Source organism: Myxocyprinus asiaticus, chromosome 7 (assembly GCF_019703515.2).
Source record: "Myxocyprinus asiaticus isolate MX2 ecotype Aquarium Trade chromosome 7, UBuf_Myxa_2, whole genome shotgun sequence".
In the NCBI taxonomy this organism is placed as follows: Eukaryota; Metazoa; Chordata; class Actinopteri; order Cypriniformes; family Catostomidae; genus Myxocyprinus; species Myxocyprinus asiaticus.
The window spans coordinates 55,160,399-55,177,264 of NC_059350.1; the positions used below are offsets into that span (position 1 = coordinate 55,160,399).

The window sequence follows — 16,866 nt, forward strand, 5'->3', positions numbered from 1 at the left end:
AATAAAAAGTAAATAAAAAATAAATACTATAATATTTATTTACAACCTTATAGATTGAACGTTACTATAACTACATTTTTGCAAACTGAGTGTTCTACGTTTCACAGCAGTTTCCTGGTGAAATGAACACTAGAGGCACTATAACAACTGTGCGTTTTATTCACTTTCACACAAATCACAAGTACAACGGCTGATTATGACTTTATAAACACTTTGTTTTCGCTCTATTACTCACTCACTGCAACAGTATGTTATTATATCAAAACACTTTAATGCACCATTTGAAAAACAATACATTTTAACGCTTGTATTTAAGGGCGTAGATTCCCGGGGGGGATGGGGGGGAGGTAACCCCCCAATAATCAAACCAAGCAAGTACAACCCCCCCCCCCCATTATTTATACCATAATCAATAGAAACATGGGTAAATGCTTCACACTGCAACCCCCCCTAATGTTTAAGCCAAATCTACGCCCTGACAGACACTCCTACATTGACATTCTTATTTGATTGTGATTAGCTTGTGCAGTAGCTCACCTGATGGAGTGTTGGACTCTGAATACTGCCGGTTCAAGCTCAGCCAAACACGCAACCTGACATGTGAGATGAAAGTGTCATAGAAGTGATGCAAACTGACAGTTGTTTTTTGGAACTTTCGGTTATCTGCAAAAATCTGTTGATAGTTGCTGATAGTTTTTTCATCATTTAATAATTTCAAAATAAGAGTCCCAAGTGTGTTTCGGGATTGGTTGTACTTAAAAGTCCTGCGTTATGTACCAAATATGATTTTTTTCTAGTTATTATTAGGATTTTGGAATTCCCAGTGTGCTTTTAAGTCCTCGTGGTGGCGTAGTGATTCGCCTCAATCCGGGTGGTGTAAGACGAATCCAAGTTGCCTCCGTGTCTGAGACCATCAACCCGTGCATCTTATCACAGGACTTGTTGAGCACGTTACCACGGAGACATAGCACATGTGGAGGCTTCACGCCATCCACTGTGGCATCCACGCTCAGCTCACCACACGCCCCACCGAGAGCGAACCACATTATAGCGACCACGAGGAGGTTACCCCATGTGACTCTACCCACCCTAGCAACCGGGCCAATTTGGTTGCTTAGGAGACCTGGCTGGAGTCACTCAGCACACCCTGGGATTTGAACTAGCGAACTCCAGGGGTGATAGTCAGCGTCTTTACCACTGAGCTACCCAGGCCCCCACCCACCATAAAGATTAAGATAATTTTTTTGACACCTATAAATCAATTTGACAAACTATCGGCCTATTGGCATTTAAAAAGTATCAAAAAAAAATTTCAATTCAGGTTTAATGTGAAATTCATATAAAAAGGCCAGAAGTTAAAGAAACACATCTCTATTGTTTTATAATTTCAAACCTCACAAACTAATTGATTCCAGCAGTTAAACTGTGATGTATTTATGTCCTCAGTGTTGATCCGTATGGATTCGAGCGCTCGGATGACTTTGATTATGAATCCTATGAAGAGCTCATGTCTGAGTACTTGGCAGTGCTCACTAGAAGGTCTATCAAGTGGTCAAAACTGCTGCAGGGGAGAAGGCGTGTGGACAGAAATGTGAAGAGTAAGTGACACTCAAATTTATATTTGTATGAATGCAAACATTTATCTCATAGTTTCAGTTTATGCAAACATGGTAGCCAGTGTTGGGAGGGTTACTTTTTTTATGCATTCTGTAAAATGTAATTTGTAATGTGGACCGTTAATTACTCAAGGTCAGTAATGTAATCTAAAAACTTTGGATTACTTCTTCAGCACTGGCAGATTTTTGCATTTGTTTTGATTATAAACAAGTAAATAACGCAAGAAAATACACTTCACTGTGATAATACATTCCCTGAAAAAAAGCTTAACTATCTAATGCAGTTTTGCTACTCAAGTATTTATCTTGTTTTAAAGATTTTTAGATATTTTGCAGAAAAACAATATTTAATTCTCATTAAGAATAAGATTTTTGCATTACATCTTTGTTTTTATATCAAAGGTCTTACTAGAGAAAAGCGTTATGCTCCAACGTGAATTTTCAGCATAGAATTCATTATGAAATATAATCGAGTCTGGCATCAGATGCATGCAAATAGCATTTTAGCTTAGCATAAAGCTAAATGTTCACGTTTAAATGTAATATTTTTACTGCTCCAAACTTCAAAACCCCACAGAGTGAAAACGACGACATCCTTTTCTGATCGTATGTGGATTCTGTTCATATAATATATTATTTGTAGCTTTCTATACAATGTTTAAGGCTACACCTGTTAGCATTTCTAGTAAAAATACCCTAACTGCATAAACAACATTGACCAGGCATGTAATCATGTATTAACTGGATTTATGTTTCATCTGTTAAAGTGTTTCAGTTTTGTTGTTAAGCTGTAGAAACATGATGTAGCTCCTTTATTAAGCTCCCAAGGGAAAGTTTCTGAATGACGTCATATTTCACTCACAACAGTGTGAAAGCGCACGTATGAATGAAACGCATCATAAGAAAGTGTTTCACCGCTGTTCAAACGCTCCTCAGATCGCATCATTTACATGGATAAATGTTTTCCATCTGAAAGGACTAAATAGTAAATGAAAGAAATGACAATAAAATGCAAAGTAATCTCTTCAGTAATCGAAATACTTTTTGAATGTAAATGTATTCTGATTACCAACGTAATTAAATACGTAATCCCGTTACATATATTCCGTTACTGATGGTAGTTTATATTCTACACCGGCAAATTTCTCTCTGGTATACAGTATATCAAAATTATATTTGAGTTATAATGTTTCTGTTTACTGGTAGTAATGCCATATTATAATTAGTGCTCAGATTAGCAAAGAAATGTATTTTCCTAATATCATTCAGTCTGTGTGTATCTCCATCTGTATATAAATATGATATTTCCATTTTGTTGTACAGAAAGGTGTTCCCATGGTCAGATGGTAATGTTTTGGTACTTATAAATACCATGGTACTGAATAATTACCCTACTCATATTCAACATTGTATTTGCATTGTACTAATACCATGGTACATTCCCAAAAATACACTGCTTACTACTTTATAAAGGGGTAAACCATAGTAATATTATGGTCTTTTTTAATAGTGTTATGTTCCTGTGTACGAGGGTCAGAAATGCATAGGGACTCGACAAAAATGCCCCCCAAATTCAAATTGTAAAGGCAAAAAATGGCCTTGTAGTGAATTCTTTGTATGTGTAACAAATTCTTGGTGTTGAGAATTTGTATAAGAATTTGCATTTATGAATTTACATTTAAAGGAATGTTCCGGGTTCAGTACAAGTGTAGATCAATCGACAGCATTTGTGGCATAATGTTGATTACCACAGAAAATAATTTCAACTAATAATAATAATAAAAAAAAATTGGAGGTTACAAAGTGAGACACTTACAATAGAAGTCAATGGGGTCGAATGTTTGGAGGGTTTAAAGGCAGAAATATGAAGATTATAATTTAATAAAAGCACTTACATTAATTCTTCTGTTAAAACTCATGTATTATTTGAGCTGTAAAGTTGTTTAAATCATCGTTTTTACAGTCGTTTTACGCCATCATGGCAATGAAGTTGTAAAATTGTCTATAACTTCACACAGATGTGGTTAGTAAGTGATTTTATGACAGTAAAATCATGTTAACACACATATTGTTTATGTCTTGTGTCTATACTTTTGAAACAGTGAGTATTTTAATGTTTACAGATTGACCCCATTGACTTCCATTGTAAGTGTCTCACTGGAACACACATTTTAAATATTTTTTTGTTGTTGGATTTTCTCCCCTTTTCTCCCCAATTTGGTATGCCCAATTCCCAATGCGCTTTAAATCCTCGTGGTGGTGTAGTGACTCGCCTCAAGCCGGGCGGTGGAGGACGAATCTCAGTTGTCTCCACGTCTGAGACTGTCAATCCGCACATCTTATCACGTGACTTGTTGAGCACGTTACCGTGGAAACATAGCTCGTGTGGAGGCTTCACGCTATTGTCCACGGCATCCACGCACAACTCACCACGCGCCCCACCGAGAGCGAGAACCACATTATAGCGACCACGAGGAGGTTACCCCATGTGACTCGACCCTCCCTAGCAACCGGACCAATTTGGTTGCTTAGGAGACCTGGCTGGAGTCACTCAGCACATCCTGGATTCAAACTCGTGACTCCAGGTGTGACAGTCAGCGTCAATACTCGCTGAGATACCCAGACCCTTCAGATTTTTGCTTTTTTTAAAGAAAAGGATTTTTTTGTGGTAATCAATATTATGCTACAAATGCTGTCGATTGAGCTTAACTCCGGAATATTCCTTGAAATATTTGAAACAGATTGTTTTAAATATAAAAATGCCTCTGAAAATCAAATCCAGCAGTAAATATCGCCCCATAATGTAAAAGTGAATTTCTGACACTGATGTGTACTGTAGTAAAGCGTTACGTACGGAAGGGCGTTCCTAACGAGCATCGTTCACTGGTGTGGATGGCGGCTAGCGGCGCTCAAGAGCAGCTGGACAGAAACCCTGGATATTACCAATCACTGCTGAACAGTCAACATGACCCCAGACTAGTGGAGACCATCCGGACAGGTGAGATACACCTGCAGATACGCCCATCTCGACAGCAAATCATTGATAACATATTCTATTCTATATAATGGCCAGGCTTATTTGATATCAGCATGAGAAATGTCAAGATACTGTTTGTTTAATAACCAAGTGCATTATGTCTTTAGATCTACACAGAACGTTCCCGGACAACGTTCAGTTCCGTAAATCAGCTGACCCGTGTCTGCAGAAAGCCCTGTATAATGTTCTCTTAGCATATGGACACCATAACAAAGCTGTGGGATACTGTCAGGTAACACACACAATCAGGAAGCTGACAGTAATTTCAGCAGTTTACAGTCAGGTTATGTGGGTGATGGTGATATGAATTAGTAATGCAAATACATGCCGCACAACACATGCATTTCATTCAGAACGACCTACAGTGTTAAAGATATGAGCTTTAACAATAACACAGTGTTCAACATTAATAAAGGCCTGGACCTTACTTCCTTTTGTAAAAAAAAAAAAAAATCGCATGACATGATCTTGGAAAATGTCTCTATGCGAACGATCGTACTGATATTCATGTTGAATACTGACTGAAAAATGTGAACAAAGTAGTAGGTGGAGCTTCAGTTCACACCTACCGATGGCGTGGACCAATGGCAGTAAGAAGGTGTTTATCAGCCGGTTAGAAGTTTTTCTAAAAGTTCACCCAGACGAGCTGTTACGAACCACCGAAACAAATGCAAAAACATCTTCTTTTATGTCAGATTTTGCTTTTATGTTTTTATTAAGCATTACCTCATCTGAATATAATTAATGTACCAAAATGCAGGGGGGCCTGGGTATCTCAGCGAGTATTGACACTGACTATCACACCTGGAGTCGCGAGTTTGAATCCAGGGTGTGCTGAGTGACTCCAGCCAGGTCTCCTAAGCAACCAAATTGGCCCGGTTGCTAGGGAGGGTAGAGTCACATGGGGTAACCTCCTCGTGGTCATGATTAGTGGTTCTCGCTTTCGGTGGGGCGCGTGGTAAGTTGTGCATGGATGCCGTGGAGGCAACTGAGATTCGTCCTCCACCACCCGGATTGAGGCGAGTCACTACGCCACCACGAGGACTTAGAGCGCACTGGGAATTGGGCATTCCGAATTGGGGGAAAATTTTTTTTTTAAATGTACCAAAATGCATATTGCGATCCAGACATATGACACTACTGCGTTTAACAGGCCAGTAAAACAGAAGTTAAAACAGACTGAAGCCACATGTTGCATGTAAACAGACGCTGCTGCTAAAAATAATTTCTTAATCTTTGTATTATTTTAGTATTAAAATATCTAAAACTCCTTTAATCTCCTGAGACCCGAGTGTGACTGCTGTGTGCATTTTTAATTTCCCTTTTTGATTTGTAACTAGTAGCACCTAATAAACAAGTAAAAACATTTCTAGAGCAAATAGTTTTCCTAAAAATACAGTAGATGTCCTCATATATCGACAGCGGGACTAATTTGTGAAATGTTAAATAATATCAAGCTATAGAATGTCAGATTTTTTCATCAAATAGTTGATTATGTTTGCAGGAGTGTTGATTATTCATGTTTTTGAGACGTTACAGACATTACATCAGAAATTAGCATAATTAATTCTGATTCAAAGTAATGTCCAGCATCATCCAATCACTGTCAACCATGTTAAAATAAAATGATACATTATAAATTCTGAATCTATGTACTGATTATCATTGTCACATGTCTGTCAAACATGTTGAGTGATCCAAACATCATCTGCAGCCTGAAACTGAACTTTTGATCAGATTTTAGGAGTGAATGCACTTAACTGCATAGAGAGCTATAGGATGCTCCCTTGCTCCCTATTTAGTGAATGACTTAACCTCCAGTGTGCTGTCTGTCTGCACTGGTCTCAGAACAGTTTCAAATGCACCTTATTTTCATATAAAGCCTCTGAAAGCAACATTTTTCAGCTTTTGCATGAATACATTGATTCTCAGTGTGATGCACAGTAAATATAGGATATTTGAACTGAAACTGATCATCCACGTATGTGGTTATTATGTTTAACAGCGTGCCATTTCCCGTTAAATCACTCACATTTTAAAAATGGCATATCGGATGAAACTAGAGACTCTAATCTTTTGACTCAAACAGGTTTTAATGTAAAAACTTAATGAGGTTTCTTACCAGATGTAGTTTTGTTGGCGTTTCTCCCAAAGACAAACTCTGCTGCGATCAGCACCATGTTGTTTTGTCACGACTCAATGCGTTGAAAGTTTAACCCTTTCCTGACAGCACAGTCTCCTGAACTGAGATCAGTCCGTTTAAATGAAATGAAATGATGCGTTGTGAATAGCGATGCCAAAATACAATGTCCACGCATGTTTACACGGGGTCACACGAGGTTAAACAAGATCAATTTACCTGAGAAACATAATTCTATATTAAGACTTGTTGACAGAGAATATATCTTATTTTATATTATTTAAGTGTCTTATTCTCAAATCATTTGGAATTAATTTTAAGTATATAAAGCATAACTTAACCTAACTTATGCTCATAAGACTAGTGACTAGTGATAAAAATCAGTGTGATCCCGAAACACATGCTCCGTCCTGAAATCTTCTAGAAGTATTAATGCTGCCATCCGCATTTATCCACATTCATTTATATCAACTCATTTAACTGCTTACATGTTAATTTCGTGGACATAAGGGTAATACATGGATCAGTTATATAAGCTTATAAGTCATTAGTGTTAAGCTTCATTAGATTAGGCCCCAGGTCGCTTGTTTCTCTTGCGAGATCTGGCAACACTGTTATTTATCATATTTCTAACTTTGTGGTCCGTGAGAATGTTGGCAGGACCAGTAAAAATCTGACCAGGCCTTATTGTTGAGTCCTGATGAGATTTCAGACTCTATTCATGTTCTCTCAAACAAACCGAAATGATGATTTATTTTCATCAATGCAAAGTTTTTAAAAGCTGCTTGTGCCTGATTTTCTATGCAAATAATTCACTGCAGATGACTCATCACTGCTTTATAAAACAGCTTACCTGTTCTGTCACTTCAGTCTGTCATGTGTGTAATTGTCATTTTATCTCATAGTATCCAGCGTTTGCTTTTGATTATAAGTCTTTGACACTGTTTTAACATTGATCTTTCAGGGTATGAACTTTATTGCAGGATATCTCATCATAATAACTAAAGATGAGGAGAAATCATTCTGGTTAATGGAAGCGCTTCTCGGCAGAATCCTTCCAGGTGTGTTTACTGTTATTGTTTGCTATTTTAACAGTGTCGTTTGTTTTCCAGTAATGAGCTTCATTTTCCAGCGAGTAGCGCTGTAGAGTCACAAAACACTTCATTTGTCACATTATATTGTGAACACAGTGATGGAGTCGAGAGAGTAATCAAACACACTCATCTAAACTGTCCTCTCTCTCTCATGTAGTGCTGGGTAAACTGAATCATTTAAGTGAATCGGTTCTTTCAGACAGTTCATATAAATGAACCGGTTACAATAAACGATTCCCTTATGTTTAGTGTTGGAAACTCTGATTCATTTTAGTGAGTCTGTTTGTTTGGATTGTTCATGTAAATGAACTAGTTCACATAAATGATTCACTGATTCACTTGAGCCCCACACAGCCTTAAACGGACTATTTAGTGTAATATTTAGTAAATATTTAGTGAATTGCTGCTATTCATCACTATTTTCAAGTAAAGATGCTGACTACCACCCCTGGAGTCACGAGTTTGAATCCAGGGCGTGCTGAGTGACTCCAGTCAGGTCTCCTATGCAACCAAATTGGCCCGGTTGCTAGGGAGGGTAGAGTCACATGGGGTAACCTCCTCGTGGTCGCTATAATGTGGTTCTCGCTCTCGGTGGGGTGCGTGGTGAGTTGTGCGTGGATGCCGCGGAGAATAGCGTGAAGCCTCCACACGCGCTACGTCTCCGCGGTAACGTGCTCAACAAGCCATGTGATAAGATGCGCGGATTGACGGTCTCAGACGCGGAGGCAACTGAGATTCATCCTCCGCCACCCGGATTGAGGCGAGTCACTGCGCCACCATGAGGACTTAGAGCGCATTGGGAATTGGGCATTCCAAATTGGGGAGAAAAGGAGAGAAAATCCAAAATATTATTTAAAAAAATGTCACCCTAATTAATTATATAATTATCAGATTATATTATTTAATTGCATAAATAATATAATCTGACTGTTATACATTAGATTTTTTTTAAATAACGCAAGTATAGCTAGTTACTTTTTTAGAAGCTTGTACAAACTACCGTTTCAAAGAATCTTCTCCAACACTGTTAAACACACATACACTTTCATAAACCCATTTATAAAAAGAATAGTTCACCTAAAAATGAAAATTGTCCTAATTTACTCACACTCATGTTGTTCCAAACCCATATGACTTACTTCTGTGGAACACAAAAGGAGATGTTTTGCAGAATGCTCACTGTCCTCTTAAACATACAATGACAGTGAATGGGGACTGGAGCTATCAAGCTAAAAAAACGACAGAAAAAAACAGTTTTTATAAATGTATCATAAAAGTAGCCCATATGCGCTATATTCCAAGTCTTATAAAGTCACACGATAGCTGTGTGAGGAACAGACACACATTTAAGTCATTATTCATTGAAAAACGCAGTTGAGAGATGAAATGGAGGGGTCTTTTTTTTAGTTCCATGAAACAAACTTCACAGAAGAAAGTAAGTCATATGGGTGTGGAACAACATGAGGGTGAGTAAATGAACTCTCTCTTTAAAGTGATTGTCTTTATTTTCCCAGTGAGGGTTTGCATAAGTGTGCAGGTCATTGAGTGTACTTGTATTTGTGTGTTTGAACGTGTATCTGCGTGTGTGTATGACATGAGGTCTATTCTGAGTGTGTGTCTATGAATAAACTCAAGCTCAGGTCACATGATCTGATCCTGTTAGCAAAGATAGGACTTCAGTAGGATTGCCATTAATTTCCTGTTCCTGTTGAGTCCAGATTATTCTAATGGAACAAATATGACTGAATGAAACCAGTTACACAGATAGTTTGAGATTGTTTAATGAGTTTGGGAGTTTAGATTAGCAGTTTAATTATCTCACTGAAACTCGTACCCCTCTTCAGAATCAGTGTTTATGAAACTACTTTAAAACTAGTTTTGTTAAACTACAAGCTACTCATCATTTAATGTAGTTAATCTAGCCACCGTTTAGAAAAAGTAGTTAGCAGTCAGTGTCAGAAATTCACTTTTCCATTAAAGTGCAATATTTGCCCCCTGGATTTGAATTTCAGGGGCATTTTTACTTTTATGAGGGCATATGTTTTCTTATCATATAACTTAAAATAATGACACTTGCTTAAATTTAAATTTTTTGGTACAAATGTTTGCAATAATATGTGTACCTAGGCCTGGAATAGAGAATATTAAGAAATAAATCAGGTGTCACAAATAAAACAAAGGAAATTCATTATGGGGGCATTTTCGTCCCAAGCTGTTATTTATTTCTGACCTTTGCTACAGTAGTAATTTACTTGCAAAAAGTATCAAACTGCAGTACAAGTTACTTACAAAATATCAAACTACAGTACAAGTTGCTAACAAAAAGTATCGAACTACAGTACAAATTACTCACAAAGGGACTAACAAAAAGTATCAAACTACAGTACAAGTTACTAACAAAAAGTATCGAACTACAGTACAAGTTACTTGCAAAAAGTATCGAACTACAGTACAAGTTACTAACAAAGTTACTAACAAAAAATATTAAACTACAATACTAGACAAGGTACTACAGTACAAGGTACTAACAAAAAGTACATGAGTTTCATTCTGTGTCATTTGAGTCATCATTGAGTCTGTGTCATGTATTTGGCGCCATCTCCTGGTGGTCATATGTAACCTTGTGCTTCATGTGGATTATCTAATGATCTATACATCTGATTATCTTGTGTGTGGACTCGTTTGAAAGATAATCACCTCCTCTAAATAATGGTGATATTTTATGTTCCATTTATGTTCTGTAAAGTTATACGCGAAAATATGGCATAAAAGCAACGCAACATAATTGTCAAAGACATATACTTAGCAATTACTCACTATATTTTCGTCTGTGAGTAAAACAAATAGGCTGGTTGTATTCTACTCTTTAAGAGCTTTCCAACAACATATGACACATGACTATTGATGAGTTTGATGTTTTTACTGATTGCAATAATATGTATAGTGCTATTTTTCTTTTCTTTTTTTTTAGAAATTATCAAAACGGAACACTTCTGATTTGTCTGCAAATTTCAAAGCACTTGTTCAGTTTTGGTCATAATGTCTACATGCATTGGAAAATGGAGCTTCTAAGCTTTCAAACGATACTTATTTTGTGTTGTTCAAGACTCTATTTATTAATATTTACAAAAACAAATTTGTTGCAGGCCCATCTGAGCTTAAAGGGTTAAATGTTTGAATATTTTAAGTTTGGTCAGTTGCAGTTTGACAAACTTTTTTTGTCATTTTGCACTTCATTGTCAACTAAAATGTTAAATTTTTAAAATTTTTATTTTGGTAGACTACAATTATATAAACTTTTAGTGACAGTAAAACAGACTAAAATGTGATGTCCAGTACATAGCAGGTTTTCCTCATTGGGAATAGGTGCTCATTACTGGAAAAGCTGAACTCCTGTCATGAATGTCCTAAATGATTAAAGTGATTTATTGTGCATGTGTTGACCAGATTACTACACTCCAGCGATGTTGGGTCTGAAGGCGGATCAGGAGGTTTTGGGCGAGCTGGTAAGGATGAAGGTCCCTGCGGTCTGGCAGCTCATGCAGGATCACGGCATCATGTGGACTCTGGTGGTCTCACGCTGGTTTATCTGCCTCTTCATCGACATTCTACCTGTGGAGGTAACCAGTAACACAGTGTCACATATTCGCTGTTTTTGTGTTTACTTTTATGTTGAAATTCTTGTTAAGTTCCTGTTTCCTTTTAGTTTGTAGTCCTTTTGTAGTTTCATTTTATGATTGGTTTTCCCCTGATTGTTTCCACAGGTGTTCCTCGTTCCCTTGTTTGGCCCCATGTATTTAAGCCCTTGTTTCCTCTGGTTTCTTTGTCAGTCTTCACATGTGTTGTCACGTTCTGTGCCTGGTATCCCGTGTTTTGTTTCGTTTTATTCTGAGTACTTTGTTTATCTTTGGTTTCCATTAAAAGCTGCATTTAGATCCTCATCCTTCACCTGCCTCCTCACGGAAAGACTGACCAAGGAATGGATCTAGCGGCTGTCAGAATTCTACTCCTTCAACAAGGGGACCGTCCAGTTGAGGATCGTGTCCGTGAGTTTTTAGAGCTGGCAAATGAAGTGCACTATCCAGACCGCTCTCTGGTGGTTTTCTTCCGGGCCGGTCTGAATAGTGCACTGAGGGAACTGATGCCTCCGGCTGATTCTCACTGGACGCTCTGCGAATATGTGGAGAAGGCTCCGAAACCTTCATCTTCGGCTCCCTTCTTGAAACCTTCCATGGCCCCTGTTTTGAAGCCTTCCACGGCCCCTGTCTCGAAGTTGTATGATCTGCCACTGATATCGGTGCGTAGGTCCATGAAGACCCTACCTCAAAATTTGTCTGCACCCACGCCTGCCACGGCCAGCGAGCCAGCGCCCACGCCTGCCACGGCCAGCGAGCCAGCGCCCACGCCTGCCACGGCCAGCGAGCCAGCGCCCACGCCTGCCACGGCCAGCGAGCCAACGTCCACGCCTGCCACGGCCAACGAGCTAGAAGCCTCGTCTGTCCCAGAGTCTGCGTTGCCAGCCTCATCCGTCCCAGAGCCTGTGTTGCCAGCCTCGTCTGTCCCAGAGCCAGCATTGTCAACTTCGGCAATCGAGGAGAAGAAGGAAAAAAGTTTCTGTTCCCAAGTCTCCGCCCATGCCCACAGAGGTCATTTCCCAGTTTCTGCCCATGTTCTCGACCATGGAGGTCGTTCCCAAATCTCATCCCATGAACACGAGCATGGAGGTCATTTTCGTGTCTCTGCCCATGCCCACGACCATGGAGGTCGTTCCCAAGTCTCTTCCCATGTTCGCGACCACAGAGTTCGTTTCCCATTCATCCAGGACTATTTGCCTCGAGCCTGCCACGGCTCCGCCTTCCACAGCTTCGCCCCTCGAGCCTGCCACGGCTCCGCCTTCCATGGCTTCGCCCCTCGATCCTGCCAAGGCTCCGCCTTCCACGGCTCCGCCCCCAGAGCCTTCCACAGCTCCGCCCGCTCCTCCAGAGACTATTCCTCCTGCGGCTCCGCCCGCTCCCCCAGAGACTATTTTTCCCCTGGTTTCTTTGTCAGTCTTCACATGTGTTGTCACGTTCTGTGCCTGGTTTCCTGTGTTTTGTTTTGTTTTATTCTGAGTACTTTGTTTATCTTTGGTTTCCATTAAAAGCTGCATTTAGATCCTCATTCCTCGCCTGCCTCCTCACACACAGTAGTTTAAATACTTAAAGTTATGAGTAGCTTGTAGCTTGAGAAGACCAAATTATTTCTTTAGATTAGTATTAGTATTAATCGTGAGCGCACATCAAAGCCAATGACTGTGCTCATACATGTGCTTTTTTTAACTTGTTTTTCCTGTTAGACGGTTTTGAGGATCTGGGACTGTCTGTTCTATGAGGGTTCTAAGATTCTGTTCCGTGTGGCTGTGACTCTGATCCGACACCATCAGATGCTCATTCTACAGGCCCAAAACCTGCCCGACATCTGTGAGTGCTTCAAACAGATCACCAGAGGAGCTTACGTGGATGACTGCCACACATTCATGCAGGTAAATCACATATAAAATGATTATATCGCGACTTTTAAATATTCGTCTGATTGCAATTATTTTATCGAACCGAGATTACTGTGCACTTCAAATTCCAATCACATTTTACTATTAAAAAAAGCGATTTTAAGCAAATATAGAAATGCCATGAATGGCATGTTTGTTGTGTCTCATTTTACGCTGTTATAGCACCTTGTGAGTGGTCCAGTTGAACGTGACCTACACACACCGCACACAGAGTAGCTCAAGAGTGCATGAAGATGAATCGCTTCTGAAGCGACAAACTCCCGGCTAAATATACAAAAGGATTTTGATAGTAAACCTAAAGTGCTCTGGTTTCACTTTAACGTTCACGTTATGACAAATGTTCTTGGTCGTTGTGGGTTCATACAAGCAGTATTAATGACACACAGTGACACAGAGGAGGAGACGCCTGATTACTATAATACTGTAGAGTTTATAGAATAAAGAAACACAGAAGCTCATATGAGAAATAAGGGCTTGTGGGTTTAATCAGAGAGCCTTAAAATAACGCTTGAAAGAAGAATTTAGGACAGATATATTTTACTATTACATAATATAAAATAACTAGAAAAGTTATTTTAAGGTTGGCATGAAAAAGCCTTGTCTGAAAGTTTAAACTAGTTTTAAAAGTTTGAAGTTTATACAGATTACAGTTCTAAGGTGTTGCTCGAAATTGCTAGCATGTTTCAACATGCTGTTATGCTAACATGTTTTAGTATGTTGCCAGCATGTTTTAACATTTAGCTAAGCATTGGTGGCATGTTGCTAACATGTTTTAGCATGTAGCTAGGCACTGATGGCATGTTTTAGCTTTTAGCTAGGTGTTCCTAGCATGTTTCTAACATGTTTTAGCATGTAGCTAGGGGTTGGTTGCATGTTGCTAGCATGTTTTAGCATGTAGCTAGGGGTTGGTTGCATGTTTTAGCATGTAGCTAGGAGTTGCTTGCATGGTTGCTAGGGGTTAGTTGCATGTTGCTAGCATGTTTTAACATGTAGTTAGGGGTTGGTTGCATGTTGCTAATATGTTTTAGCATGTAGCTAGGAGTTGCTTGCATGTTGTTAGCATGTTTTATCATGTAGCTAGGGGTTGTTTGCATGTTGCTAGAATGTTTTAACATGTAGCTTGGGGGTGCTTGTATGTTGCTAGTATGTAGCTAGGGGTTACTTGCATGTTGCTAGCATGTTTTAGCATGTAGCTTGGGGTTGCTTGCATGTTGCTAGCATGTTTTAGCATGTTGCTAGGGGTTGCTTGCATGTTGTTAGTATGTTTTAGCATGTTGCTAGGGGTTGCTTGCATGTTGTTAGTATGTTTTAACATGTTGCTAGGGGTTGCTTGCATGTCGTTAGTATGTTTTAGCATGTAGCTAGGGGTTGCTTGCATGTTGTTAGTATGTTTTAGCATGTAGCTAGGGGTTGCTTGCATGTTGCTATCATGTTTTAGCATGTAGCTTGGGGTTGCTTGCATGTTGCTAGCATGTTTTAGCATGTAGCTAGGGATTGCTTGTATGTTGCTAGCATGTTTTAGCATGTAGCTTGGGGTTGCTTGCATATTGCTAGCATGTTTTAGCATATTGCTAGGGGTTCCTTGCATGTTGCTAGTACGTGTTAGCATGTAGCGAGGGGTTGCTTGCATGTTACTAGAATGTTTTAGCATGTAGCTACGGGTTGCTTGCATGTTTTAGCATGTAGCTTTCTCTTAAAGAGAGAAAGAATAAGAGAGAGAGAGAGCAACATTAAAGGCCTTGTGTGGGTTTGTTTATATTTGAATTTGTGAGAGTTGGAGTTTGAATTCATGAACATTCCATCATTGAAAGTCAATGGGATTTTTCTGGTATTTGATCATCCCTTGTGCAGAAACCGTAAGTCCGATCAGTTTAAGGGTGTGTTCACACTTGTAGTTCGGTTTGCTTAGTTCTCTTGGTCCGGACCAAAAAAGAAAATGATACATTTAATCCTGGTTCGCTTAGCGTTCACACTGGCATTTTACATTTACATTTATGCATTTGGCAGACACTTTTATCCAAAGCGACTTACAGTGCCCTTATTACAGGGACAGTACCCCCGGAGTAACCTGGAGTTAAGTGCCTTGCTCAAGGACACAATGGTGGTGGCTGTGGGGATTCAACCAGATTACTGGTGAATTCTGATTACCAGTTATGTGCTTTAGCCCACTACACCATCACCATTCCACTCCACTCCATTTTTAACACCGAACCTAAAGATACAAAACAAAAGGCATCAGTATAAAGTCACAATCTGATTGGACAGCTTTTATGATGTATATTTTGTGACGGAGCTTGCCGAACATCCCAAAAAATGCTGGCTGCTGGGCGAAATGCGCTCGTTGGATTTATATATATAAACTCAGCAAAAAAAAAAACGTCTCTTTTTCAGGACACTGTATTTTAAAGAGCAGCTATTATGGTTTTTAAACGTGCCTAATTTTGTTTTAAAGGTCTCATACAATAGATTTACATGCATCCAAGGTTAATTTGCTCATAATTTAAATTGCAGCATCACCTTTTTTTTCCCAGTGTCAAAAACGACTCGTTCATTGATCCATTCTAAAGGATTCATTCTAAACTCCTCCTTTCAGAGAGCATACGCTGCTCTGATTGGTCAGATGTCCCAGTCTGTTGTGATTGGTCTACCGCTTAGTGTAGTGTTTGAGGGCGGGTCAAAGCTGTTCGCGAGCAGCCAATGAAGACCAGAGGCGGGTTTTTGTTACCAAATTACGTAGGTTAGTACAGGAAGTAAGTCTGGAATTACTAACGACTTGTTTCAGGTGTTCAGAATCGGTTCTTTTGGGAGTCAATAACTCCATTTGTCGTGCACTTTGATTTTTGAAACTTTGCAGATTTTTTTTTTACATTCACAAACAGCTATATAACACACTACATGAAAGTTAATATTTGAAAAACCATAATACGTGCTCTTTAAAGATAATTTTTTTAAAAAACTTTACAGATCTTTATTGTAAAGGATTTAAACAATGTTTCCCATGCTTTTTCAATGAACCATAAACAATTAATGAACATGCACCTGTGGAACGGTCGTTAAGACACTAACAGCTTACAGACGGTAGGCAATTAATGTCACAGTTATAAAAACTTAGGACACTGAAGAGACCTTTCTACTGACTCTAAAAAACACCACAAGAAAGATGCCCAGGGTCCCCGCTCATCTGTGTGAACGTGCCTTAGGCATGCTGCATGGAGGCATGAGGACTGTAGATTAATTGCAATGTCTGTACTGTGAGACGCCTGAGACTGCGCTACAGGGAGACAGGAAGGACAGTTGATTGTCCTCGCAGTGGCAGACCACGTGTAACATCACCTGCACAGGATGGGTACATCCGAATATCACACCTGCGGGACAGGTACAAGATGGCAACAACAACTGCCCGAGTTACACCAGGAATGCACAATCCCTCC

At 39.3% G+C, this 16,866-nt stretch overlaps 1 protein-coding gene across 1 annotated transcript in view; it reads left to right on the plus strand.

Moving 5' to 3' along the window:
* Positions 1-16,866, plus strand: part of grtp1a (growth hormone regulated TBC protein 1a) — a 28,430-nt gene that overhangs the window by 5,126 nt on the left and 6,438 nt on the right. Inside the window, exons 2-7 of the mRNA XM_051702099.1 lie at positions 1,447-1,598; positions 4,456-4,614; positions 4,761-4,885; positions 7,758-7,854; positions 11,335-11,507; positions 13,223-13,408. Coding sequence (XP_051558059.1) covers positions 1,447-1,598; positions 4,456-4,614; positions 4,761-4,885; positions 7,758-7,854; positions 11,335-11,507; positions 13,223-13,408 — 892 coding nt within the window. The remainder of the gene's footprint in view (positions 1-1,446; positions 1,599-4,455; positions 4,615-4,760; positions 4,886-7,757; positions 7,855-11,334; positions 11,508-13,222; positions 13,409-16,866) is intronic.